This window comes from Harpia harpyja, chromosome Z (genome assembly GCF_026419915.1).
Source record: "Harpia harpyja isolate bHarHar1 chromosome Z, bHarHar1 primary haplotype, whole genome shotgun sequence".
Taxonomy (NCBI): Eukaryota; Metazoa; Chordata; class Aves; order Accipitriformes; family Accipitridae; genus Harpia; species Harpia harpyja.
In genome coordinates this window covers 17,922,213-17,949,719 of record NC_068969.1, presented here as the reverse complement: position 1 = coordinate 17,949,719, position 27,507 = coordinate 17,922,213, and the positions used below count along the sequence as shown (strand labels likewise).

Below are 27,507 nucleotides of genomic sequence, written 5' to 3'. Positions count from 1 at the left end.
TATGGAACTGGGTTGTCACCTGGTATGTCTGGGACTAGCAGTCCATAAGACTGTTTGATATGGGTCGGTAAAGCATGCTGTGATGATGAACCTTCACGTTGCTATTCAGAAAACAGGTATTCCCGAAATTTAGTCCCTCCCCACCCAGGGGAAAAAAAAGAGAAAAAGAAATTTAATGAACCAAGTTGGAGATCTTTGTATACACAAAATACTAAGACTGCCTTGTTATTGGAAACAACTTATTTCACTCTTTATTGGTGTCTTATAATAGGAAAAAATGTGAAGTTTGTCAGGGAAACTGAGAGCTTTCCTTTCAAACTTAGCTATAAAATTCCTCTTGGGTTCACAGTTCTTATGGCACCCGCTTGTTTCAGAGAACGTTTTTACTGGGCTATTAAAAGTCCTGTAAAAACAATGGGTTGTAAGGGAAATAATGCTGATGTTTAACTGTGTTGGTTCAAATGGTGTCTCTGCTTGAGAGAAGATGAAGTGTGAAAATCAATGAAAAGGATAAATGGCTTAAAAGAAATGCAGAGAGAGGAGGGATGAAGAGGAATTGCTGCACTGTCTCTGTTATTTCCCCTATGGTGAAAGTCTGTCCCTGGGTGAGTTTATTTAAGCGATCACACCCAGCTGACTTCCCTGGCTAGCTTTGGGATTGAGTTTCCAGTGGGCTTCTGCTGTCTCCTGGGAACCGTTGACAGAGAAGTTGTTGGCATTGCTGTCCCCATTGTACGCTGCACAGATGATTTCGTGAGAAAGGACTGGGATTTAATAAACTTGTACGGCCTTGGTGATTTTAGGGAGCTGAACCGGAATCGCATCCGCCTGATTGAAGGCCTGACGTTCCAGGGACTGGACAGCTTGGAAGTCCTGAAACTCCAACGCAACAACATAAGCAAATTGACTGATGGGGCTTTCTGGGGTCTAGCCAAGATGCAAGTTCTGTAAGTTGGAGAGATGGACTCTTTTTCCTTAAACAGCCTAGACTTTACCTGCTGTCATGTCCTTCTCTGCATTTTAGCAAGGACTCCCATCAGAGACGTGTGGGCACCTGTGCCAGTCCTCGTGCTTCCTTGTATGCCCTGCATGCACAGAGCTCTGCCATGCTACAGCAGCTTCTGTGTAGTTGACCCACAGTTTACTAAAGCTCATGGCTTTACCAGGAGTTCAATAAAAAAAAGTCCTGTTTTTCAAGCTGTGGCAGTATTCCTTTGAAAGTTTGACAATTTTGAACATTCAGTAAGATCTCAATTGGTCTTTAAATAAAAGTTCATCTGGCTTCTGCAAATTTGTTTTGACTGATGATACATGGACAGTCTGTGTTGCAGACCTGATTATTCTGCCTCTTAGGATACCTAGAAATCAAGCTGGCCTATCTCAGGGATGTGTTCTTTCCATACGAGAGAACAAATTGCATAGTCATTGCAGAGAAATGCTTGAAATTTCCAACACAATTGGCTTTCAAATGTGTTTGCAAGGTCATAAGTGATCAAGGCAGCGTGTTTCTGGACGCTGCTGTCACACAGCTAAGACTCTGCAAATACAAACTTGAATGGGATGCTTTAAGCCCAGTTTACTTGCAGTGGAGCGTACCTCTGCAGTCACAGCTCATTCTGGGCATTTCCTTTGTGTCGTCCTTGAATTTCTATCCTTCACTTGCACAGGAAATGCCCACACATGCATGTGTCCACATGGGTATGTAGAAAGGTGTGTAGGAATGGCTAAAATCCCAATTCTTGTTGGAAATTCTTCAGCATTTGACCATTTGCTTATCTGTCAATTCCTTCTGATTTTTCTCCACAGCCACCTGGAGTATAACAGCCTGACAGAAGTAAACAGTGGCTCTCTCTATGGCCTTTCATCTCTGCACCAGCTTCACCTCAGTAACAATTCCATATCACGCATCAACCCTGATGGCTGGAGCTTCTGTCAGAAGCTGCATGAGCTGTAAGTTGGTTTCTGTTGTGGTTGGTTGGGCGGGGTTTGATGCTAAGGTAACATTGGCAGGAAAGGGGAGTAAGGATTTTTCCCAATCACATGGCTTAGAGCTCCCATTGTACCAACCTGTAGAAATGCAGGAACTGCAGCCTCCTAAGTGATGCCCTTATTCATGATGTTATGACCTTCAGAGCACCTGATTTAAAAATACGTTTGCACCAGAAACAAAGACTAGAACCCACTAAAAGTATACAGTGCCAAAAGACCTGGAGAGTTTGTGATCTGTGGCTTGCCAATGCTTTTTAGCTAGCTAGTTACAAGACATGCACAGTTTGCTATATAATGACTGTACAGCCTGAAGGAAGCTTTGCTTTATCCTCTGTATTACAAAGAACAATCACGTTTTTAACCAGCAGAGATTTGGCCCTTTAAAGGCAGTTCTCCTTGTTTCTCCTGTTTACACTTTACCCTTCCTGTAGGGCTCAGTTGTTGAAAAGTAAATACATTGACTTTGCTCTCCTGAGATTTCCAGCTGTGAATACAGTCTTTTTGATAAACGCAAGAAAGCCTTGCTGCTGAGGACAGCCCCAGAAGAGCGTCTTTTGGGTCTGTGGCACTGCTTAATGCCTTTTTGAAGAGGCACACGTGGATGCTTGCAATATTTACAGAAGTAGCTGTCATCCCCTTGGTGGGACTGTGGAAAGATTCATTTTTTTCTTTGGAGAACTTGACATGTGGTTAGTGGAACTGTAATTTATTCTGCTTGTGCTTGGAAATCTCTTGTTATTGTTAGGCATTCTCCTATCCACCAAAAAGCAGTACGGTAAAACAGCTTCCTGCTTTCAGAGGCCTCACTCTGAACTCCGACTAAAGGTAGGTATCTGCCTACCCAGCTGTGAATCCCTAATCTTTTGGGATGTGGATTCAGAGATAGGTAGACATGACACATGTCATTCCTTTAAGTTTAGAAGCTGTATAATTAATGTGTTAGCCCAGTGACCAGCTGTGATCTTTTGCTGAACCCAAATTATTCATTCAGATGTGGATTACTTTTGGGAGGCACAAGGACATATTTTATTTTTGGTTTTACTTAAATACATATGTGATTGTTTAATTACCTAATTTTTCAAATTGCTGTGAAACTGTCTGTGCCTGAAGGGCTCCTTTGCTTGGTACGGTGCTGTAGACAGCTACTGTTCTTTCGTGTGCAGATTCTCAAGTGATGTTTTACTAGGTTAAGGAAGTGTCAATGGAGAAATCTTCAAGGCAACGGATCAGAATTGGCACCGTGCTCTCCCTGTGGCCTGCTTAAATCTGAGGCATCAAAAAAGGGGAGTCTGCTTTCCTAGGGGCACTCACGCTTGGATCCCTGGAATAGCCAAATTCAGATCACTGCACTGTGTTAGTAGCACAGCTCTGGGAGCTTTCTGCTCTCGGGAACCCAATATCTGGTACCTGTGTTGGAGCTTTATTTCAGCCTGGGTTCAGATGGATTGGGTGAGCCCCATCTGCATCTTGCAGAGCTAACATCAGAACTCTTTTAGGGAGAACTATGCTTGTCTCTTCTACCTGACACTGTCTTTGCAAACCTTCAAGGTTTAGGTGGGAGGTTGCACATCATACTGAGTCCTTTATTTGTCGGGTATGGATTGGGATCTCTTGCCAACAAGTAGTGCTAACCGTGAGCTGTCCTGCCTTAGAGGCCATCCTCTGCAGTAACTGCAGATACCCAGCGCAGGACTCGCTTGCCCTGGTGCAGAATGGGGTAGATTTGGAAAATGCCTGGTGGTGTGAGGTGATAGGAGCCACTGGGGCATGCTCAGCCTGACAAACAGGATTGTGCTAGAGTCTGAGGCCAGAGACGACATTAGCTGAGATCTGAAAGGCGATTATGTGGGTGTTAGCACACATCTCTGCAAAATATTACAAGCTCTTGCAGGTGTTGCCTTTAGGGTAAGGCTGCTGCAGGGAGCCATCAGATACTCCTAACTGAAACTCTCACAGCCAAAGAGGTGTAGGAGTGGTCTGCTCTGAAATTGAAGGGTGAGGAAAGGAAGTGCTAGATACATCTAGGCTGCCTCTGTGCACTTCTTTGAATGTGTATGTTTCATTCCTTACTAAAAGACCCTTGCTCACCTCCCCTATTGCTAAATCTACTGGGTTTCAGTTATCAGAAAGCACTGTCTGTGGTTGTACAGGGAATTAATTTCAAAGTCCTTGACCGAAGAAAGAGAGGTGGCTAGACTCTTGCTTATCTGTGCTAAGGAAGGAGGTGGTCATCTGAAGGATGAGTTGTCTCTCCTTTAGTTGTTGGGAGAAAACATGACCTGAAGGCTCTGGTCTGATGTAAAAGCTAACAAGGAAAGAGAGCTCTTGCCTTGTTATGGGCATGAGAAAGGGCTGATTGTATTCACCAGTCAGGTGCTAGGGCATCAACATCATGGAAGAATCCACAGTGGGAGCATAGGATTTCATCAGAGGTAAATGATGACTTGGCTGCTGGGTCTTTCCTTTCACTTCTTACCTGTAGTTTTGTCAATGGGAATGAAATGTGTTAGATGTACGTGGTCCAGAACTGTCTGGCAGCAGGAGCCCCAGCTGCACAACAGGTTTCTGGTTAACCCCTTTATGTATCACTTTTGGCATGCTGCTCTCCCACTGCCTCGCCTGGCCAAAAGGGCTGTGTAGATAAACATTTCCACTTGTTTGTTCCAGTGATTTCTCACTGGTGGAGAAATGACAAGGTAGGGGAAGCAGCAGAGACCTGCTGATTTCCCTCAATCCAGAAAATCTAAAGTGCCGAGGAGGGAAACATATCGTTTTTGCAAATTGGCCTGTCCCGTTGGCAGGAAGCAGAGCCCTTACATGTTGAAGGAAGTCACTGCCAGGTGCATTAGTTCCTGAAACCTTCCATCTGGTTGCAGCCATTGAGAGAGTCCTCTAAATACTGCTGCTGTCCATCCATCTTGAGGTGGCGTCAGAACGAACAGAGGGTAACATGCCTTCACCAGCTGTGGCATGAACTCTTCTGTGTAGAATCAAAAGGAACAATTTTTTTTCTCAGCCAGGTTTACGATTACTTTTGAACACTTTTTTTTTTTTTTTTTTTTAAGCCAAATTCTTTAATCGCAGGTGAGGACATAATTTTGACCGGATGCCAGTTCTTCATAACTAACACTACAACTTCTTTAGGAATGAAAGTATGTTGTCCCATACCTTCTTCAAACTCATTAATCTTTGCTGAATTTTTTCCAAAGCTTGCCCTCTGCCTACTCACACAGCTAAAAGATAGGCAGCTCGTTTGCCAAGTTAATGACACTCTCAGTGCTTCAGAGTATGTGTCTGTTTTGACTTAGGTTTTGGCTTTGCAGTGACTTTCATGCAAGCCCTAGACACATTTTTAAGCAGACTCATTAACAGGCAGTACTAGAAGAGGAATTTGGAGGTTTGGAACCCAGTGAGATTTTTTTTTTTTTTTTTATTTTCTTGTTGTCTGTACAATGAGGGATTTCGGTGCTTGTTCAAGCTGCATGACTCCACTTTTTGAAAAGTTTAGCAGCCCAAACCCTGACATCTTTTGAAGTGACTTGTGCTCCCAGGTCACTAAGGTATTTGCGAAAATCCTATGCAACTGCCCTTTGTAAAGATAAGCTTGAGAAAATGTGAGCAGTGGTATGCAGATGAATGCCACTTTTTATACCCCACATGTCAGCATGCAGGCAACTTAGCGCTGAGGCTACTGCAGGTTACACTCACCTGCCAGTAGCCCTGCAGGGCTGACCCAGCTGCAGTGACATCCAGAGATCAGGAGGAATATACTTGCAGCAGGGAGCTGTGGGTGAATGCTTCAGGCTGAAGGTCACTGACCAGTGACTCTGCCTGCTGCTCCCCCAGGAGGTCCCTCATTTGATGAGCCAAGTTGGCCTTTACTGCTTGCATAGAAGGTGGTTGCATAGTGTGTGAGGTGTCTGCAATGGTTTGTAGCTTCCCATGGCCTGCCTTCAGTGTCAAATCTCAGAAGTCTCATCTGCACCCTGGCTGGGAGAGGAAAACAGCTTCCAAACTGCAACTTCTTCCTACCAGCTTCCAAACTGCAACAGGAGTAGCGCTTAAAAAAAAAAAAAAAAAGTCTCCAAAACCAGAGATAATACAGGCAAGGGGAAGAGATGGATGGAAAACTAGGAGAAAAACCAATCCTCCAATATTAGTCACTTTTAAGTAGAGAAGATTTCAAGCAGATTGTACACTCTGACAAAGGGGAGCGGGAGGGAAGGCGGCTGGTTTACAACAGATACCTCCTTCCTGTGCATGAAAGGAAGCATTCAGTTGCCTTATGGTGAAATGCTTTTGGCTCTGGAGTGGGGTGGAGCAGGCTGTGGAGACACCCACACCCAGACGCCTGGGGCTTGCTGTGCACAAGTGCAGAACGATAAGACACCTCCTGAATACAGAAGTCTGTACCCTGCCAAGAGCGCATGTGAACTTCAAAATCCGTCTTGTTTGACGTCACTCTCCACCTTGCAGGGCATGGGGAAGGAGGGAACTGCTTTTTCCTGTAAGCCTTGGCAGGAGTCCAAATGGGAGTGAGGATTGAACACAACCAGGGGACTGAGGAGGGGTGGTGTTCCCAGACCCTAGCCTAGCTGTTCAGGAGAAAGACTACCTCGTCCCCGCCATAACTGACAGCATGTGTATTAGGTTATTGCTCTCGTTCACTTCTGGAGGAGCCTCTGTTGCCTGTACAGAAGACTTCCCTATGTTTGGGTACCAAATGCCTCCTGCTCCCTTATGGTCATCTGGGCTGCTCCATGGGTATCTTGTGGGAATATTTGCAGACTGCAGTCTTATTTCCTAGTCAAGCTGTTATGTATCCACCCAGTACACATTGCCTTTTGTAAGGTGGTAGTGGGAGGCAGGCGCTGATTGGCACAGACAAGTTTGGAAAATACTGGTTGGACTGACAAGGGCTGTTGTTTTGGTTTTTTTCCTCAGAATACTCTCTTACAACAACCTAACCAGGCTGGATGAGGGAAGCTTGGCAGACCTTGGGGGACTGCACGTACTACGACTGAGCCACAATTCCATCAATCATATTGCAGAAGGTGCTTTCAAGGGACTCAAAAACCTACGTGTCCTGTAAGTTGCTCCCAGCTTTTGTCAGCTAACACCCATCTTCCCTCCACAGTTTGTGTTCTGCCAAACTGTTCTGCTTTGCAGTTGCTTTGGGTGCCTGTGTCCTCAGTGTCAAACTGCCCTACACGCTGCTCTGTTGTCTTCAGCAGCTGTTGTGTTTACCCCATTATTCAACTTCAGTGAACTTGTACTTTTTAATTAAGAGCAGTTAGGAGAATTGCAGTTGGACTTCTCGGTGTTATAGGGTGCTTTCAGAGTAGAGGGCTCCAGAGTAAAATTATGGGAACATAGGACAGGATCCTGAATCTAGCCCAGCTGAGCAAAAATCCCTGAGGTTTCAGTCCTTCAGCTAACAGCAGAATTTCTCTTGCTATCATATTGACTTTGATTAAAATTCTTAGGAAAGGACAGTTTCTGTTGGGTCATTCTGCACTCAGGAGGAGTAGGGAATGATTCCTTCCACTGACAACACTGGAAGTTTGAATATCTGCTTAAATGTGCTATCAAGCATTTTTGCATGCTGTTACTTTTTTTTTTAATTGAATAATAAATATAAAATTGTGGGCTGACATGGTATTAAGAAGAAAAAAACCAAACCACAAAACAAAGAAATTCAGAGGTTGGGTTTGGGATCTGATTATACCAGAAGCTTTAACAGCACACTAAGCTTCAACCAGACTTGGGTCCAACCATGGGAGCAAGAAGCTGCTGCAGGTACCATGAGAGTAACCAGAAGTCTTTAATGGAGAATTGGGCTCACTTGGGTCATGAAATGTTCTGTTGCTCTGATTTTCATGGTAACCCCTGAACAACAACAAAGTAGCCATGCTATGAAGAGGAAAGTTTCATGCGCCCTAATACTGAATTGCACATGAACCATCCAGTGGTGGCTATGGCCATTTACCAGAGATTTCTATTTTAAAGTCACTGACACAACATAATACCTGGAAATGTGGCACTGGAAATGAGCTTGCTAGTCTGGATACCAACTTCTAAGATTTTAGGGCTAGTAGAGACCGTTAGATAATCTGACCTCCTCTGGAATGCCAGCTGTAGAATTGTACTATTATACACTGTTAAACCCAAAAGCTGTGTTAGATTGAAGTACATCTGGGCTTGCCTTAGAAACATCAGAAGATGGGGAATCTAATTCTAGTAATTGTCCATTCCTGCAGCTGTGTTGCCCCTTTCTCCCTTATTTGTACCTGCTGAGCTGCTGGCTGCTCTCCTCCTGTCTCCAGAGGCTGTGGGCTCAGCACCTTCAGCTGGCACACCACAAAGTTCTCACAATCTGTGTTATAGCACCATCCATGCTCCCAGGCTGGTTGAGTTCAGCAGGCTGATTTAATTCTTCCTTCAGATGAAAAAAATGCACTTTGATACTTTTATTCCTCTTCAGAAGCCTATTGTGGCCTGAGTAATTAAAAGGAAATGGGAACAGAGAGATCTGCCCTCTTCACAGTACTTTTTGCATCTTACTCTCTCCTTTATTGAAGTTCACAGTGAAGGAAGTGACTGGAAAGTGAGTTTGGGTTTTGTTTGCTTTTTTTCCCTTTTTTAAACTTAAGCCAAAGCCTTTCAGCCACTGGGCATTCAGAAGGGGACCTCTCTGAGGCAGCTGTCAAGAGCGGAACTAAAGGTTTCCAAAGAAAAATGGAGGGGAAGGGGAGCTGGTAGTTCTCTTTGCTCTGCAGTGAATGTGGAGCCTCTTTTATGTCTAGGGCAGAGGGGGGAGGCAGAGAGGGAGTGTGTGAGCGAGCTCTAATTTAATAAAGAGAAAGGCCTATTGGGTCCTGCACCTGGTGAAAAAGACCCGAGCATGCTTTAATTATGGCCTATTGTTGGGGAGCCTTTGGTGGGTGTGAAACTGCTGAAATGTGGAGCTATTCAAATAGAGGTCAGACCCAGAGACCTCGGAGCACAATGATTAACAAGGCTGTGAGCATTCAAGCTCAGCCAGCCAGAAAGAATAGGAAATTGGCAACAGGGGCTGGGAGAGGAGTTTGAATACAAAGAGACCTAGGCCAAAACACCCCACTCTTTTTCTCTCTCCCTCTATTTTCACTCATTTGTTAAAAAGGTTTTTATTCCTCCTTTCTAACACTAAACCTTTGAGTTGCCTCTGGATGAACAAGCAATACCATTTTCTTTTCCTTTTTTAAGAAAACACAATGTGTGACAGTCAATTAATAAAAGTGTGTGTCGGAGAGGTCCTACAGGCTGTTACCACTTGTCAATGTCTGCCATGGGAAAGGGTTTGCTGGTCCAAAGACCAGTAGCCCGTGGTGGAGCTGAAGAGGAGAAATGTCTGAGAAGGGATTTGCCCTTAAAAAACAAACAGAACAACGGGCATTGGCTTGGCAACCATAGGGGAAATGTAGAAACTTAGCTCCAGGAGGATGTATTTGCTCCTGCCCCACTCAGATGGCGCTGAAAATGTCAGCACATCAAAGCGTCTCTCCTGGACTTGTCTCTTATGCCACCACAGCATTATGTGTGCCCACACCCCGCAGGGATGTTGAGTTTTTATCCATTCCTTTAGCATAGATGAACCCACGGATCACCCTGACATCCACAATGATGCTGGCTTAGTCCAGGATTCCCCACAGACGTGAGATTCAGGTCTCACGCTGAAGCCAGCTGAGAAATAGGAATTGTGGCTTTTGGCCATCTCCCTTCACATCTTTAGTTCACACACCAAAACCGAGAAGCAAGCAAAGACTGCAGCCAGCTTAGGTACTGAGAGCAAAAGTCTCAGCCCCATCTTGGCTGAGGAAAACTCCCAATATTGAAACTGGGATTTTTTAAATTTCTGTTCTGTTCTTGTGTATTTGTGCTCCATAGCCCAGGAGCTACACTATGATGCCTGTGTCTGGAATGTTGCAAAATGCAGGGGGCTTTGGTTTTTTTTTTTTTGTCTTAATATTTTTAAACTGGAAATGTTCTGATAATAATCTTCAACAGGTGCGAAAGGAGTACCCGAGGGTTCGGGGGGTTATCTGGATGGTTAAGTTTGCTTTATTGTTGGGTTTTGCCAGGTTTTAAATCAGAGTGATGTAACAAAACCAACAAAGCCTATTTATTTTTCCTTTCTTTTTACTTAACGTTAGAAATGATAAATTTCTGTCTGTGTTGCTGGCTATTCATTGCTAGCTGGAATTAAAGCTAGGAGGGAAGGATTTTTAAACAGAGTGTTTAAACAACTTTTGTGGATCTCTGTTTGTTCTGTGTGCTTGTTTTTCTTCAGACCTCTTTGACTTTTGTAATTGATGGTCAATTTGAAAGCCAAAAGAAGCTAACTGTGAAAAAGGAATTTGTACTCATTTTTTTTTAAAAGTGGTTATACAGAGAGTTAGACTTGTGTAGGGATGATTGTGCTTTCCTTTGTTGAGCTTTCCAGTTCATTGCCAGAAAAAAATGCAACTTCATAGAAAATACACCAAATCATCTTCCTAAGATATAGCTATAGATAAATACATGTATACATTGGAATAGCCAAGGTTAATCTTAATTCATGATAGTAGCATTTAAGGACAGCTGTTTCTTTCATCTTAGTTTTGGGACTTTATTTTCTTTCTCCTCCTTTTGTTTGGATGCACAGAATTAGAAAAGGTCTGAAACCTACTTGTTAAAAAGTAGCTATCTGCTACTGCTGCTGTTTCAGAAACAGAGGGTTTCAGCTAGGAAAAAGCCAGGGCTCTTTTTGGAATGCACCATCTCAGCATGGCTCAGTGCAGGAAAAGTAGTTAGCGCTGCTTTGCTGCAGGACCCTGCTTTTTCTGATAGCTGTCAGAAGAAAATGGGAAGCTATTCGTATGGCATTCCCAAACTTTCTTCCATTTCTTTTTAATGATGAGCCTAGGACTAAGACACTGATTACGAGCTCTCTCTTGTCCTCTCCCCAGGGAACTGGACCACAACGACATCTCAGGCACAATAGAAGATACCAATGGAGCCTTTACAGGCCTAGAAAACCTAAGCAAGCTGTGAGTATTCCTGGGTTTGAAGTTCTGCAAAGCCATTGTGTTGTGTGCTTGTGTGGCGGTGGGTCTCTCCCCTCCAACGCAGCCTTCCTCCCTTTGGAACAAGATAAAACCTGAGACATAGTAGTTTTGCAGGCTCACTGCAAGAGTGCAAATGTGGTTATCAAGCACTTGTGTTTCTAAGCAGATATGAGGCGATTATAGTCCTTTTAAAGCGATGAACAGATGGTGCCACATACTGTAGTTAGTTCAGAGGCACAGGAGAGAGTAACTTAAGTTGTTTTCATCTATAAGACTCAGCACAACTGTTCCTCGCTTCTAAAAGCAAGCAGCAACAAAAAAGGCCCCTTGCAATCTTCAGCGAAGCACTGATTGATGCAGCAAATGACAATAAACAGAAGAGAAAAATCACCCCATTTCCTGTTACAACAGAGGATTGAAACAGGATTCGTTTCTGTGGGATACTCTGAGAGTGATCTTTTGGGCTTGCTTCCATGTGCAGTGACAATAAAAGGCACCATGGGGCATAGGCTCTTAAAGAGATAAAAAGAAACCTAAGGCAAGCATGCGCCTTGCAAATGTTTATAGCTTGCTTGGCCTTTGCAAGTATTTTCACATTGCTCTGTACTTGTTCGTATTCCATTTGAAATCGGCTATATAAATCAGTCCTGTCAGAGAAGTCTCTGATGGCTTGTGACAAATCAAGAGTCTTTCTAATCATTACCTCTTGCCTTTGTTTAAGTTCTCAGCACCCCCCCCATCACGCTGTCTCTGATGCTGAGATGGCACAGCCAGAGGTGCAGTAAAAGTACCTCGATGGATAGCAGATGGCTAGAATGAATCCTGGCAGGCGGTATATTGTCGTGCTCTCATTAGAGACTCCTGGGGGAGTGGGAAGAGCCATGGCAGGATTCGTGGGGATGTAATGCTTAGACGGAGAAGAAAAATTTGAAGTCACAGACACAGACGGCATTTGATCATTGTTGAGGGGAGTCACTGGATCCAAGGAGAGGGGAACCAAGTTGTAGCTGCAAGTAAAGTGAGGGAGAAGGCAGAAAAGGACTTAACAACCGGGCGAGTCAGGCAGGGAGGTAGAAGAAGTATGGGAGAGAGAGAGGCCAGTAGGAATTGCCGTGCACAGGTTGTTGGGAAATATTCCCACAAGTTGCTAGAAAAAAGGCAGAGGAGCAGATGCAGTGGGTGGGAGAGTCCTTGACTTCTGTTGCTGAAGCTTTTGGTTTGTCTGAAGAAACCAGCGAAACCATGTGAGCAGCCAGAATGGTAGTGGGAGCAGAGGCTTTGTCCAGAGGGATTTGCAGGCTTAGGATTGTGAGTCTGTAGTGCTGCTTTGACAAGGGAGAGAAGGTGGAGGGAAAAGAGTGGGGAGAGAGAGCTGTCCCAGTGGGACATCCACTGCAGGGCATCCCTCCAGCATGGCCACTGGCATGGGAGCAAAAGTGGCGGTCCCAGGTGGTTGGGATATGTTGGAAAGTCTGCGTGCAGATAACAGGAGAGAGGTGAAAAAGCCAGAGGAGACAGCATTGAGGGAGAGAGTTCAGCAAAAGGATTGACTCAGCAACCAGGAGAAATGAGCACTGATGAGTTGTGGGGGTCAGGCAGAGGCCAGGACTTACGACAAGGAGCGGGAGGAGGAAGGAAGGGAGCAGAGGCAACCTGCGGGGTTGTGTGAGTTGTCTGTTCAGAGCTCTGGGCAGAGCAGCTATCACTCCCCTGTGAAGTAGCCATGGCCTGATCTGATGTTTATCATCCAGCACAAGGAACGGCTTCAAAAGATGGCCGGTTTTGTCTGCCAGTAGCAAAGGATGCGGCAAGGGCTTGCGCAAGTCTAAAGAAGCCAGGTTTGCATCTTTTTTCACGTTGTTGACCTCTGTCTTTCATTGCGCATGGACTTGGGCCAGTTCTGAGTCTGGCTGAATGCAGGGAAGGACATGTACTCATGGTTTGTGGGGGCGATTGCAGCAAATTTCATAGCGTGGAAGAGCGTGTGGATCAGGTTGGTCTTAGGCAGACAGGAGTGGTTTGATTACCTAACAGAGTGAACCTGCTGTGGGACAGACAGGTTGCTGGGATCGTTCATTGTCAGCCAGAGTGTAAGGCTAGAAAACCCCTCAGAATATGAGATAATTTCATTATATTTCTTGAGGCGTTTTGGGGACATTTGGGAGTGGTTACTTTTAAAGGGATCTGCTCAGGTCTGTTTTAGCTCATCAGCACGTAAATCCCAAACTTGTAATTTCATCTAAGGCTTGAAGTGAGTATCATTCTGGCAGGATTTTTTCGTAAATAAAATATCAACCTTTACAGCAAACATTTCACTGTGTGATTTAGGGCCTGTGTTTAAACCGTCAACCAGCTTTAAATGCATTAGCATACAAAAAATAAATGGGCACTTCAGAGGAGACCTTCTAATGAATTAATAATCACCTCAGCTCTGTGGAGATTGCCTTAAAAGCTGTTCCCCTTTGATCTGGCACAGATTAGCCTCTGAAAGGATTTAGCACAGAGAGGGTTGTTTGCTGAAATGAAGGTGTTAAAATGAGAGGTGGGGAGGCCAGTCACTTTAGCCTTCTCTGAATTATATATGAAGCTCTGCAGGATGGAGAGCACAGGCCTAAATTAAAATGTTGCTTCAAGAAAGAGTGAGTCGAGAAGCAGGGAAGCATAAAAAGCATCAGTGGAATCGCTGGGGAACAAGGAGTTTCCTAATTATTCAAGCTGCTAAATGTAACCGGTTTTTTGATGGCTCACTCAGTGACTGAGATCTTCCTGCAGGTGCAAAACTGGCTGGAGGAGAAAATGCTGCTTTCTAATGAATTGCGTGCTTAGCGTGTAATTACACTTATGCAATCACTGGGAGAGCATGCTTGCGTCTAGCTCTGCCGACAGTGGAGGAGCGTTTCGGGACTGCGGCAGCAGGCTAATTGTGGAGCTGCATACCGCCTCGTTTGCATTCCAGCGTGCCACAGTCCTTTGAAGGGGGCCGCTGGGTTCAAACTATTTCAGAATTGGAGAAGTGGTTAATTGAAATTTGAAAGGCGTAATGATTTTAATGAGTTTGCTGGGGCATGGCTTTATTACCAGTGTGTTTATGTATTTCTCGTGTATATAGCTGTAAAATTGTATGCACCTCTGCAAGTGGCGTATACACTGTGTATTCACATCCCCAGACGTACTGCTTATCTCTGCGCAGATAAATAAACAGATATAATCAGTATATCCGATTTTCAAAGTCCAAGATCCACTGTAAACAATAAATAGAAGTCTCCAGTTATCAAACCCAAGTTCAGCATAACACCCTCATTTAGGAATATGGCTCCAGATATTAGTTCGTATGGATGCAGCCATACGACCAGAGTTTGCGTATAGTAAATTATTTACTATATTAATCATTCTAATGGATTTTTCAAAGCCTTCATTAATGCAACATCCCTTTTACCAAATGATGGTACACATGATTGCACTCATCCTTTGGTGCTTGGGGTATTTCACCCAGAGCAAAAAGCCACACACACTCTCATGCAGTAAATAGGACCTCTGATACCCTGGTTTTGGTGCTGTAACAAGGAGCTCAGTAAAGCTCACTGGAGATATTTAGAATGATACTGTTGATAAAGCAGGTTGCAGCCACCAGCATGCCTACAATAGCTGTCTTTATTCTCACCTCTAATCAAATAATTAATGAAGGGACACAGCTCTGAAAATTCAGCTGTGGTTTTGTACCAAGTTAACTCTGCCCATAAGAACGGGCTTCAAGTCTGTGTCTCACTGTGGAGGCTTGGAGGGACACTGCCTGAAGCTGAAGCTTTTGTTTGTGTTTTGCTCTAGAATGGTAAGGTTTGTGATTCTGAGGGCACAGACCTTTTATATGGACCTAGCAGTAACTGGCCTTTCCTGTCTACTCAGGAATTAGAGTGGTGGCTCATCCAGCAGTACAACCATCAGGGTGATTGATTTTGTGAGGACCTACTCGGGATCATAGTGTTGCCCAGTGGCAGGCACCCAAACTCTCTCCAAAGACAACAGGCTGCAAGGGCAGGTGGTGATACAGTCTCAATCCTCACTGTTGTAACAGCATGATGAGCCCAAATTTTCCTTTCTACCTGTTGTGGCATCTGCTGCTTCATCCACACAGAAACTGGGCTTTCTGGGTGCCAGTGTTGAGACACCAAATTACCCTGACATTTGATGGGTGCTTTGTGGAAAGCCCTAACAAGCTCCTGCAAGTGTATTTGCTCGTGTAATGGCTGCATGTGCTCCATCTTGTACCCCAGCCTCCTTTCCCCAGCTGGTAGCAAGCAGTGGGACCATCATAGTTTTAGAGCCTTTTAGGGTGCAGATATAGGTTACACCCTGTATTGAAGGAAAAATCTTGAAGGAAAACTCACGTGCCAGGTTTTTACCTGAGGTGTTAATGATGACTTGCACTGGATACCATGTGAAGCAGGCAGTGATAAAAGATGCACCTGGAAAATAAACCTTAGACAGAGAGGACCTGGGGAAGGAAAACATTTCCTAATTAATGACACTGGTGGGTGTTTTATTAAAACAAGTGAGGAGACTATCCATTTTGCATAAACCCTGCCCCTGACTGATCACCACTGGTCAATATTTATAGAGAACTGTTACTTTGCAGATAGCAGTTTGGCTGTGATCGCTCCAGCTGGCTGTTGCCTGCTGACAGTCCCCCTCTTGCCACTGCATAGCACTGTCTGCTGACTGGGAGGAATGCTCTCTGGTCACAGATGCGAGCAAGCACACTCCTCAGCTCTGTACATTACCTTTTCTTCCTTTTGCCCCTTGAAATTACCACTCGGCTATTATTTATTGCATTATATTCCTTTGCTGTTATATTTATAATAAGACAAGGAAGGAAGTCGGCAGTCACTTCAGTTAACTGCTGTATAAACGTGCAGCCAAGAGACAGCCCTCAGTCCCTGTGTGTGGATATCCGTTCAGGCCAAGCAGCAGTGAATAAACTACCACTCTTTTACTATCTGGGAAGAAGTCAGAAATGAAAAGTGTTGCAGGGAGAGACCAAAATCTTGTTAAACTGTCATTGCACTTAATCCTATCCACAGCCAGCCTGCAAAGAATAGAGGGGACCTTCTGTTACTCAGCAAGCTGGTTTCCAAGCACTGGAGCAAACCTGCCTTTTTACGTGATATGGCACATTCCCTTTTGTGCTGTCATCACTATTAAATTCGAATACAGATAAAAGGATTTAATTTCAAGAGTGAGAAAGCGAGTGTACTTCAGCCCTCTTAATCTCTGTGCAGTTCAGATTTCTCAGGACTTACACTGAGTGCGTATATCAGATAAAGCCACACTAATTGTGTTCCTTTTTTTTCTGCCCCCCTGTCCCCATTTTTTTTCTGTTTATCTGGCATGGGATGTTTGGAAACTGCAGAACTCTGTTTGGAAACAAGATCAAGTCGGTGGCCAAGAAAGCATTCTCAGGGTTGGAGGCCCTGGAGCACCTGTGAGTAACCCACCATGCCTCAGAGTTTGGGAAGGGGGGTCTGCCAAAAGTAGCTGCTTGAGAGATCTGCTAGCAATTTAATAGCGTCTTTGTAAACTGAGAAGCCAGTCCATTTGTGGGGGCCACCTGCTTCCTTCTCATTATAAGTCCGCCTCAACTTTGGCCTTTTTTTGTGCCAGGAACAAAGTTATAGAACATATGGCAAATCTGCATGCTCTTAATTTTTTGATTTGTTCTTGGATAAATATTGCCTTGACTTGCACATTACTTCTTTGCAGCCTGTTAGCAATGAAAATATGCTATTTCAGATGCAGCCCTCTCTCCTCCTCCCTTGCCCCGACATTGTCCTAAATCTAGGCTCTGGCATTGACACATGTTGCAAATGACTGCTTATGATGCAGGCACCGAACATCCCCATTCAGCACGACTGCCTTAGAGCGATTCGCAAGGAGTAAATTTTGGCTGCTGCTATGTAATTTTTTTTGTCTGTCCCAAGGCTGATGACTCCATCAGTGATTCATGAATAACTTCCTTTCTGAATTAAGACAAGTTAAAGTATATGTGATTTTGCTCTAGATGTTTTATTGGCTGTTGATTGTATGAAATGTTATGACCATTGAGAGCATACTGAAGGGTTAGGGCTGCCTGACTGTGGGGGTACATTCCCAGAGAAAGGTGCCCTTATTAATGCTCTACCGAGATTTTGCTCTGCAAGCAGTGCTTGCCTGTCCTACACTTCACTTAGTAAACTTAAACCCCAAATCTAACATTATCCTTTTTCAGAGGACAAGTGAATTTTTTAATTAGCAATAGTTGTGAAGGAAACTTTTAAGAATACCTTCTTTTGGAAACATTGCAATGTTTTTTGAACACAATAGTATCCTCTCAAAGTCACTTTCAAATAACTTCTCAGATGCGGTTTAGTGCAAGTATTTGCTTTCTTTATGTTTGCTGAAGGTCTAGTCTGGGATACGACATTCCTGACTATCTTTGGTTATCGAGGGGACTGAGGAATTTCTGAGCTATGGATGATGGAGGTAGCTGAGACTGAGAAAGTGTAGTGAGAAGATGGGGTATGGAATGACTTAGTGATTTATTCCCATAATTTTTTTTTATTGACTATTGTTCTGGGATACTTACTCGATATTAAAGTGTTTTGTGCAAAACCATTTCTATGAGCTGCAAGTACATATGGCCTTAACAAGGAGTTACCACATCACCTGCTACTAGAGTCATTGCTGAAATATGGAGAGACTTTATCACAGCCATAGCATCCCTTTTGTTTACATTGCCTTTGGTTGTGTTCTGCAGGAACCTTGGGGATAATGCCATCCGCTCAATTCAAGCAGATGCCTTTGCTAAGATGAAGAGCCTGCGGCAGCTGTAAGTAATTGGACTGTACACACCATTAAGGAGGCAGGGATCCTTCTTGCCCTGGACGTGAGAATTAGCACATTGTTTCCAACGGGGTGTTATCGGCATTACCACTCATTTATTTCCTCCTCTGCAGGGTATTTTTACACGAGTAGATGTCACGGGAACATCTTGCATTTAATAGTGAGTGAAATTAGATCATCGGAACAGGTTCTTCCAGCAGGTTCGCATCTGTGCAATTATTCATCTCCGCTCAGGAAGTCCAGCCCTGGTCCTGTTAGCCCTCTCTCCTTCTCACGCTGCCACTGATTTAATTCCCAGTGGCCCATCTGCTCCTTTGCTGTACCTATGTTTAGGGTTTGCATACAGTACTGACATTTCAGCGATAAGCACCATTTGAACTGGATCCACTTGTCATCCAGCCTTCTGGTGTAAAAATACGGATGTGTTATCAGAGCTGCTGCTTGTGCTCCAGGCTGGGGCTCTGCACTGTTATCAGACACTGTTTCCAGTCTTGCCTGGTTTCCTTTTCTCTTCTTCTCCATAAATATTTAATCTGCTGTCAGTGCATTGCTATACGCTGGAGTAGTGCAATGTCTGTGGAACAAGAAATTGTTTATTTGGTATTTGGGCAGGTTCATATTCTTCTTTGTGATGTTGGAAATGGGAATCAGATGGTCACTGTTAGCAATGACATTTATTACCAGCAACTGGGGAGTGAATAAGATAAGCGTTGCATGTCCCTTGTTTGTTTAACCACCTTCTTTTGCACTGGCTCTTGAAACAAAATTGAGACAAAAGATTCATCTTGTTAGAGAAGAGCTTGAGGGAGTCCCAGATATTGTGAAGGAGCCTTTATACCATGGAGAAGGTAGCTTTCAGACAGTGGACGTAAACATGCAGAATGCATTGTACTGAAGCCTTAAATACTAAGGGTCTCTGACCTGTCCCAACTAGCCAGCAGTGTTTATGCCATCACGTGTATTAGGGGCTACACATCTTTCTAGGACAGCAAAGTGGACAACTTTGGAAAATCAGATCTCTGTGTTCCCTCATTCCCTCCCTCTCCAGTCCATTTCTTTCTTCTCCCCTTTCCTGGCTAGTTTCAGACTTCGGGATTTCCCGAGAGGTTATCAGGTAGAAAAATGGGAGGAGATTCACATCTTCTTACAACAGTGCTGGAGTTGGAATTCTTCTGTGCTCTTGATAACCCTGCTCTTGCACAACTTGCAGTATTGCGGGACAGGACTTCTCTGTCCAGGGCCATTTTCCCAGTCTCTGAGGCATCCTCACATTCGATTTGAGGGATCAGACTGGGTTTTCCTAGGATCTTAGACGAAACCAGACCAGTCTGAATTCCCTGTTGGTGTAAACTTGCGGTTCTTCACTGGCCTCTGAGCTATGCTGAGCCACAATTTGGCCCAGAATATTAAAAAAAAAAAAAAAAATCCTGAAGCACCCCTTTTTCACAGCTCTTTTCATAACAGAAGGTGCTAAGTTACTGTTAGGATGCTGAGAAATGTTTTTGTGTTTTGGTTTCCAAACTAGTCACTGTTTGTATTGGGTTTACACAATTGTCTTTGGTTGCTTCTCTTCCACTGCTTCTGTTAATCAGTAAATACAAAATCAGCTACACCTCTTATCCCTGGTGGTGCTGGTGTGCAAACATGTACCTTACAGAAGGCAGGCATGGGCTCTCCACTTAACTTACTCCTCTGGTGTTGGCCACTGAGGGAACTAGAGGTCTTACAGTGGGAACCTGGCATCCTCTCACTGTTCAGTCATTAAGTCCTGAATTCAGCCCCCACCAAAGATGCTTAAACCACAGAGGCAGAGAAGGAGCATGTGTGGTAATTAGATATGAGAAACAGGAGCAGGACAGGCTGTACCGTTGACTTGTGCCTCCGCTGTGTGTCTCCTTTGTAGATGATCTGCCTCGGTTTCTCTCACTTAAGCCAGGGATGGTGTTGCTCATCTGTTCCTAGGGTTCACTCTGGAAGTTGGTTAATAAATATAAGGCGCTAGGGAGTGTCACTGGAGTACAGGAGTGGGTTGCTCTATGTGGAGATGAAATGCTGTTTAAATGTGTTATGTATTTAACATCATTAGTGCCTCGAGGACAACCCTGCAGTCCTTTTTTTCCTTCCACCCGTGCTGGGGGGGAGGGAGGAATGTGTCTAACATGAAAGGGCTGTGAGCTTTCCAGCCTTCTTTCCATGCGGGACTCACAGCAGGCTCGTGTTGGTTTTGTTTCCCTGCAGCCACATAAACAGCGACAGCTTCCTCTGCGATTGCCAGCTGAAATGGTTGCCCCAGTGGTTAGTTGAGAAAGAGCTGCAATCCTTTGTGGTGGCCACCTGTGCCCATCCTGAGTCACTAAAAAGCAAGAGCATTTTTGCCATCCTGCCAGAAAGTTTTGTGTGTGGTAAGTCTTGCCTGTGTGTTTTGAGGTTGGTTGTATGAAGGGTAGGACTCACTTGGGAAACATTTTCTTTGACTACTAGCATGTTATTATGAGAGGGTTTCTGTTTTGTTTTGTTATTCAATGGGATCAAAGGAAGCCTAAGCCTGCATTTTAAAAATTTGTCATTGGCTACAATTTATTTCCCACCAAAACCACACAGCGCATTGCTTGCATCTAGTGTATTCCTTACGGGGCTCCCTGAGTATTAAATCAAAAGGGACTAATGCTTGTTCCAGTTCCAGATGGGGCTGCACAGAGACTTCCCCAGTCCACTCGATATTACCAAGACTGCAGCTGTAATTTTTTTTCAATCCGCAGGATTCTGAGCTGCTTTCGTGGCTTTGTGTTCTTCACTCACTTTTTCCTCCCTCTTGGAAATAACAAAGGGTTAAAAAAAAAAAGCAGAGGAGAATCTCTCCATCACAGCTCCTTTTTTTGGGCCAGCAAGGCATTACACGTGAACCAACTGACGGCTAACAGTTGCATTCTAATCTTTTCTTCTCCTACGGTTGTTTTTTTTTCTAAACAGCACCTACTGCTGTTCCCCCACCCAAACACTGCAGTTGACTCTGCACCTGAGCTGTGGTTGCAAAGCAGCTTTACTTAATACCCAGCACACACAAATATCTACTACCCCTCTCCTAAAGAAAAGAAACACAAATGATCAGAGGATGCCAAAGTGATGCTGCTTATGCGTCCAGCATTTGGGCAAAATAAAGGCCTGGTTTGGTGAGCCAAACCCTGTGCTGTGGATCCAGCCAGTGTGGATCCTGGGTGGAGTGGCACATGGCTGTTTGATGAAGGAAGAATGAGCTTTTGAAAACACTATTTAACTAAGTTGAATGCATGACTTGCAGTAAACACAGAGCAAAAGCTCTGTTCCAGCTGCTGTCCCATGTCCCCCTCAATCCCAGAGTAGCAGGGCTCTGCCTAGGTGGCCTCTGTCTGAGCAAGTCTGGGAGGCTTGCTGTGTTCATCTGGAAGAAGAGATCATGAAGGCTCCATCCCCACAGCAACATCACAAAGCAAAGACAGCTTTGCTTCTCCAGTGCCTGCCAAGTCCTCCAGGCACTAGTACTCCTGGTTCCAGAGGCCTGGCTGTTTAATTAAAACTTAGTCAAATATTAAATTACACCATTTGTAGAAATCTAATAAATGAATCTGCTTGGAACCTTGCTAAAACCAACAAAACTTCAGGGCAGAGAGAGAGTGTGCAAAGCTTTCCATCCCAGACGGATGTCAGGCAAATGCAATTGCTTATGCTTTGACAGTGCATGCTGCAGTTGCCTTGCTCGTGAGCATTTATCGTTAGAGGTGGCATTTGCAGCCCTTTAAGTGTCCTCCTGCTCTCCCCTCCTGCTTTACACTAATGCAGGCCTGGAGGTGAAGTTTTAAGTTCAGTATTGCTCTTCATGCATGGGTTGTGCAAGGAAATGTATTTTCTTTAGACCATAGTATCTTTCTGAGGTTCAGCTACATTGGTGAGGAGAGCTAGGCATCTTGTAGGTGTTTGAGGTCACTAAGTGACCAGTCACTCAGTCCACTGATTACAGAACAAACCAGAGAAATGAGAGTCCTAGCTTAGACCAGTCACTTAGTGGAGTTGTGCGTGGCACGTCTGCACTATAGAGCCAGTCTCGATGGTGGAGTGCTTTGCAAGAGCACGCTGCTTTCCTGGTGCAGACAACAGTGGATGTAAAAAGCAGATGTGCAATAATGTCTTTCACTTATGCACTACTCATTTCTCATTGCATCTCTTTGCTTGCTTCAGTCTTTCCTCACTGTACAGAACTAACTATGCCTGCTGTTTTCTTTTAGATGATTTCCCCAAGCCACAGATCATCATCCAGCCTGAGACAACAGTGGCTGTCCTTGGGAAGGACATCCGTTTCACTTGCTCGGCTGCCAGCAGTAGCAGCTCCCCCATGATGTTTGCATGGAAGAAAGACAACGAGATGCTGCACAATGCCGAGATCGAGAACTTTGCCCATGTGCGGGCAAAGGATGGTGAGGTGATGGAGTACACCACCATTCTGCACCTCCGGCACGTCACCTTTGCCCATGAAGGGCGTTACCAGTGTATCATCACCAACCACTTTGGCTCCACCTACTCCAACAAGGCCCGACTCACTGTTAATGGTGAGTAGGAAGCTGCTTTCTCATTCCTTTCCTCAGTCTGTGCTGGTACAATTCTCTGGGACCCACTTTTGGCAGGCAGCTACTCCTGAGGGTCCGTTCCCGATGGTGAGGAGCATTTCACCTCTTCACACCAGCTGCTTGTATCTCAGTGGATGCTGAGAGATGCCATGTGAGGAGCATATGCCAGGCTTGTGATGGCTGCCATCCAGCCAAGCACTTCAGCACGTTCTTAACAGCTTTAGCTAGCTCTTTTTGGCTCTTCCAGTAGAGTCTTTGCCCAAAGAAGTGGGCAAATGAAAATACAAAAGGATACAAAGGAGAGGGACCGTAGTGATTGGAAGTTCTCTGTAGGAGAGATAACGGGGTTTCTTTCCAGGTTAATGGCAAAAGAAAATTAGCTTTGATCCCAGCTCTAATGATCTTGAGGGGGGGGGTCTTGGACGTTGCAGACAGGTATGTGCTGTAGAAACACGGGGTTAGTCCCCAGCAGTTTAGATATATCCTGCAAAAGCACCTTGGCTATCCTCTTGCCTATGGGTATCATATTAATCTCCTGCCTAGGAAGGAAAACAGTTAGAACTGCCCAGAAGATGGTGTTTTCCCCAGGGAACTGCTCATTCCTCCTTCTTGTTTTTCTTTATCAGTGTTGCCCTCATTTATCAAAACTCCCCACGATGTCACCAGCCGGACAGGGACAATGGTACGGCTGGAGTGTGCAGCTGAAGGACACCCCACCCCACAAATTGCCTGGCAGAAAGATGGGGGCACGGACTTCCCTGCAGCCCGAGAACGCCGCATGCACGTCATGCCTGACGATGATGTCTTCTTCATTACGGATGTGAAGATAGAAGACATGGGTGTCTACAGCTGCACGGCACAGAACTCTGCGGGATCTGTGCTTGCGAATGCCACCCTGACTGTGCTGGGTAAGGTGCATTAGTGCCCCAAGAGACCAAGTGGTCTGAAAGTGGGAACTGGAAGGGATTGCTGTTCAAGCTCTTCAGCAGTTGCAGATACAGAGAAGGGACAAAGAGGCAGTGCTCTGCATTAGTCTTGTTTCATTCTTTTACACTGTAGTTAACTAATGAAGAATACCCTGGCAATTAAGAGAAGGAGCCGTAAGTCGCATTTACTCTTGTGCTAAGGAAGCCCCTCCAACCATCCTATTAGCTGTCTGGGAAAATTACTTCAAAAGGAAATTGCGCTCCATCTCTCTTGCCCTATGAAATAATTCATGTGTGTCAGCCGTTGCCCCTTGTTCTCGGGGGTTTCTTTGTCAGGAGGACTAACACCAACTGGTTGTGGGAAGGCCTTGGTTGTGATTGTTAGATCTGCTGTGGTTTGCAGCTGCCACGCTCCTGGGCACATGGCTGCGTAGTGCGTTGCTGTGTATTTGTCTGCAAGAACACCAGTTATGTTCAATACTGTTAAATCTGTCCCCAAGAATTAATTTCTGTGTTTATTCTCCTGCAGAGACACCATCTTTGATTCATCCACTGGAAGACCACGTAGTGTCTGTAGGTGAGACTGTGGCTCTTCAGTGCAAAGCCACAGGGAGCCCAACTCCCCGCATTACCTGGCTGAAAGGTGACCAGCCCCTGATCGTGACAGAAAGGCATCACTTCACCTCTGGCAACCAGCTGCTGATCGTTAGGAATGTTGTCTTGGAGGATGCTGGGAAATATACCTGTGAAATGTCCAACACCGTGGGGACAGAGCGGGCCCACAGCCATGTGAGCATCTTACAGTCTCTCGGCTGTAGGAAGGACCGTACCACTGTGGGGATCATCACCATCGCTGTGGTGTGTAGTATCGTGCTGACGTCTCTTGTCTGGGTCTGCATCATCTACCAGACCAGGAAGAAGAGTGAAGAATACAGCGTCACCAACACAGGTAGCTCTAGTCTCCTGCTAAGGCTTGCTTCCTCTAACCTTTTGTGCTGTCAGACTTCCCACTGAGGCTGAATCGGCACATCAGGTAGCCACACAATCCCACTGGAAAAGCAGTTGGCTTATCTTAGTGGTTCTCTTGGCTCACAAAGCTGGAACCAGCATTCACTTCCTGTTGAAGCATGTTCAGAGCTGCGTTTCTCCCCTTGGCTTGCTCTTCAGAAAGGACTTTTCCACTTGGCAGTACTTTCAGCCACTGCTTTGCTACTTTGATTTTCCATGACCATAAATGATAATGCTCGAGACAGTCTGGGTTATGTCTATGATGCTGGTAACCTGTCTTACTTCTTGGGAATCTATATTTTCAAAGACTTTGTATTTAAAACTTGAAAAATTAGAAGCTGGAATCTCTTTTGCCGTGTTGCCTGTAAAAGCTGTTGTAGCCCTGCTGATGAGGGGTATCCCTCACTTTTGGGGGGAAGAAGTAGGGTTTATTGCATCCCCCTGACAGTCAAAGGGGATACTTTGGTGCTGAAATAAGTGTTGCAGTGAGAATAAACTCTCCTGCCCTTAACGTTATGCAGCCTCTGAATGGAAGTATGGAAGAACCAGCCTGACTTCCCTGCCTTGCTGGGATTTGCAGCCTTCCTATATTATGTTTAGCTTTAGATATAGTATGGCATAGGATTTTAAAGACAGGGGCTAGGTAGGAGGTCTTGGAATACCATATGACCAGTGTGATGTGTCAGTGGGATTTTTTTTTCCCCCCTTTTTTTCAGTCCTGAAAATCTAGGGCTTCATGCCTAGCATAACTGAGTCTCACTTGGTTTTGTGTGACAAGGGAAACTGAAATTGCTGATATAAAATGGAGAAAGCCAAGGATAGCTACGGGGGTTAGACCTGCTTGCCTGCTTAAGTGAGTCAAAGACCCTCTTTTCCAGAAGTCTTTTACTTATGACTTTGGGAGACAGAGGACTTAAGTCAAATGAGGTACTCTGAATTTCAGGGGAAAAGGAGCAATTTACTTGTTCTGAAGAGACAGTTCCACCTCCATCTACCTTGTACTGACCATGCCAAATGCAAACACTCAAAATGGCTTTATCAGCATTGTATCTCACAGCTTTAAGATTTGAAAAATCAGGAGTGGGGCCTCCCAGGGGAATGGAGTATTTAGGCTGTTCAGTTTCCATTGCATTTACAGAAAATACCAGTTACAGATCTGGTCCCAAATCCCTCTTGAAAATGAGATTTTATATGCCTTTGAAAACAGAAGCCTTTATATCTTACTAGGAACTGACATTTCTCTGCTCCCATTGCTCTAGATGAGACTATTGTGCCTCCTGACGTGCCAAGCTACTTGTCTTCACAAGGGACTCTTTCTGACCGGCAGGAAGCAGTCATCAGAGTAGATAACCAACAGCCTAACGGGCACATAGACAGCAATGGTGAGAACTGGTTTAATTATTTTTTTCTGCAGTGCTGTATCTAAACTTGATATGAGGATCTAGAAGTCACAGTACAAAGTACTTCTGTGCTTGTTACGAGTTATCTGAAAGATCTTCATAATGTAATTCTCTCGCTACTGCATTTATGCAGAACAAGGATCTGTCTTTCACTTCACAAAGCTATCCTCTCCCAGTAATAACAGTGTTCATACAAGCAGACTGCTTCAGAAACTGCTCAGTCAGGCCCTAAGGACTGTATTTTTGCTAATTTTGGATTAGTTTCTTGGCACCAGAGTTACCCATAGTTAAGCTCTACTAGAAAATACATTAGCATTGCCTGTCCCTGCCTCCAGGCTTAGAAATTAAATGTTGGGGTTTTACAGTATTTGAACACAGCACGTTAGGAAGGGAAGACTAGGCGTTCTGAACGAAGATTCTCCTGAGATCGTACAGCATTTATTCTGTTAAACATTAGCTTAAAATTATCTATTATCTCCATTGCTATTTTTTCTCCCTTTTGCAGCTTTTACAGTAGAAATAAGACTAACAAGTCATTTCACTGAGAGCAGATGGTTGTAATCTTTAGCCAGATGGTTCGTTTGTTACAGGTATGTGTCAGACTGATGCTGGAAGGTGTCCAGATGTTGAAGCTCCCACTGTAGGTTGTAGACAGCCAAAGCTGTGTATCAGCTATAATAAAGACACTTGGAAAACTGAAGACATGGCTGATGGAATGCTTGTTCCAGATAAGACAGGTACAAAACCCATTAATCTGGAAAGGTATTTTGTGTTTGTACAGATCAGAAAGCCCTCCAAGTCAGACGGCATTAAGACAAGAAATAGTTACCTTCAGAAAAAAAAGCCCAGAATGATTCTCAGGTGTGAGCACAGTAAATTTACTTTCTCCTGCTTGCTTTGATCCTCTATCAAGCTTGGATAGTTTGAATTTGAGGAACCGTCAGAAAGAGGCAGACTAAAGCTCATGATCGCCATTCCTTGCAGCTGGTTGATCAGTATTTTCATTTGAGCTATTCCTAAAATGTGAGAGCGCTTTCAGACTGAAGGTGTTAAAATTTTTCATGCTCTTTAAAGGGGCTGTCAACTTCAAAGATCAACTTTTTTTTTTTTTTTTTTTTCAAAATTTGAAGGTTGTTTTGGGCACTACACCTGCCTCTGCTCTTTGCCAATTTCTTGGGTGTTACACTCATACTTTTCTATTTTTAGGATGTGTTTTCTGTTCTTATGCTGTATTGTAACATCCACAGAAAAACAGCCAGTGAAACAAATTTTCTCTCCAGGAGAAACTGTAAAGTTTAATAATGGAAAGTTGTCGAGTGCACTAAGGAAATTAACTTTCAACATTTAGAAACTCCTTCCTGCTTGCTTCTTTGAATTCCGCTCATCTGTTATTACCACTAACAGTAATAACGTATCGTGAGATAACAATATGTGTTGACGGTGATCCCTGTAAAGCAGCAGCACAAAAATAAGAAAGGTAACTTGGTATTTTAAAGCAGGTACAGGGAAGTTTCACTTTCTATTTCTACCCTGACTAGAAAGTCTGGAAAAAAAAATAAATGCACAGTTCATTTAAAAAAAAAAAAAAAAAGTCAGTCACAACTTCTTTGGAGTAAGAAAA

At 44.4% G+C, this 27,507-nt stretch overlaps 1 protein-coding gene across 1 annotated transcript in view; it reads left to right on the top strand.

Annotated features, from left to right (window-relative positions):
• Positions 1 to 27,507, top strand: part of LRIG1 (leucine rich repeats and immunoglobulin like domains 1) — a 95,918-nt gene that overhangs the window by 64,718 nt on the left and 3,693 nt on the right. The window contains exons 6-17 of the mRNA XM_052777316.1: positions 804 to 947; positions 1,807 to 1,950; positions 6,934 to 7,077; positions 10,980 to 11,060; positions 16,486 to 16,557; positions 17,869 to 17,940; positions 20,193 to 20,356; positions 22,214 to 22,534; positions 23,179 to 23,460; positions 24,008 to 24,427; positions 25,746 to 25,868; positions 26,477 to 26,623. Of these exons, the coding sequence (XP_052633276.1) occupies positions 804 to 947; positions 1,807 to 1,950; positions 6,934 to 7,077; positions 10,980 to 11,060; positions 16,486 to 16,557; positions 17,869 to 17,940; positions 20,193 to 20,356; positions 22,214 to 22,534; positions 23,179 to 23,460; positions 24,008 to 24,427; positions 25,746 to 25,868; positions 26,477 to 26,623 (2,114 nt within the window). The remainder of the gene's footprint in view (positions 1 to 803; positions 948 to 1,806; positions 1,951 to 6,933; positions 7,078 to 10,979; positions 11,061 to 16,485; positions 16,558 to 17,868; positions 17,941 to 20,192; positions 20,357 to 22,213; positions 22,535 to 23,178; positions 23,461 to 24,007; positions 24,428 to 25,745; positions 25,869 to 26,476; positions 26,624 to 27,507) is intronic.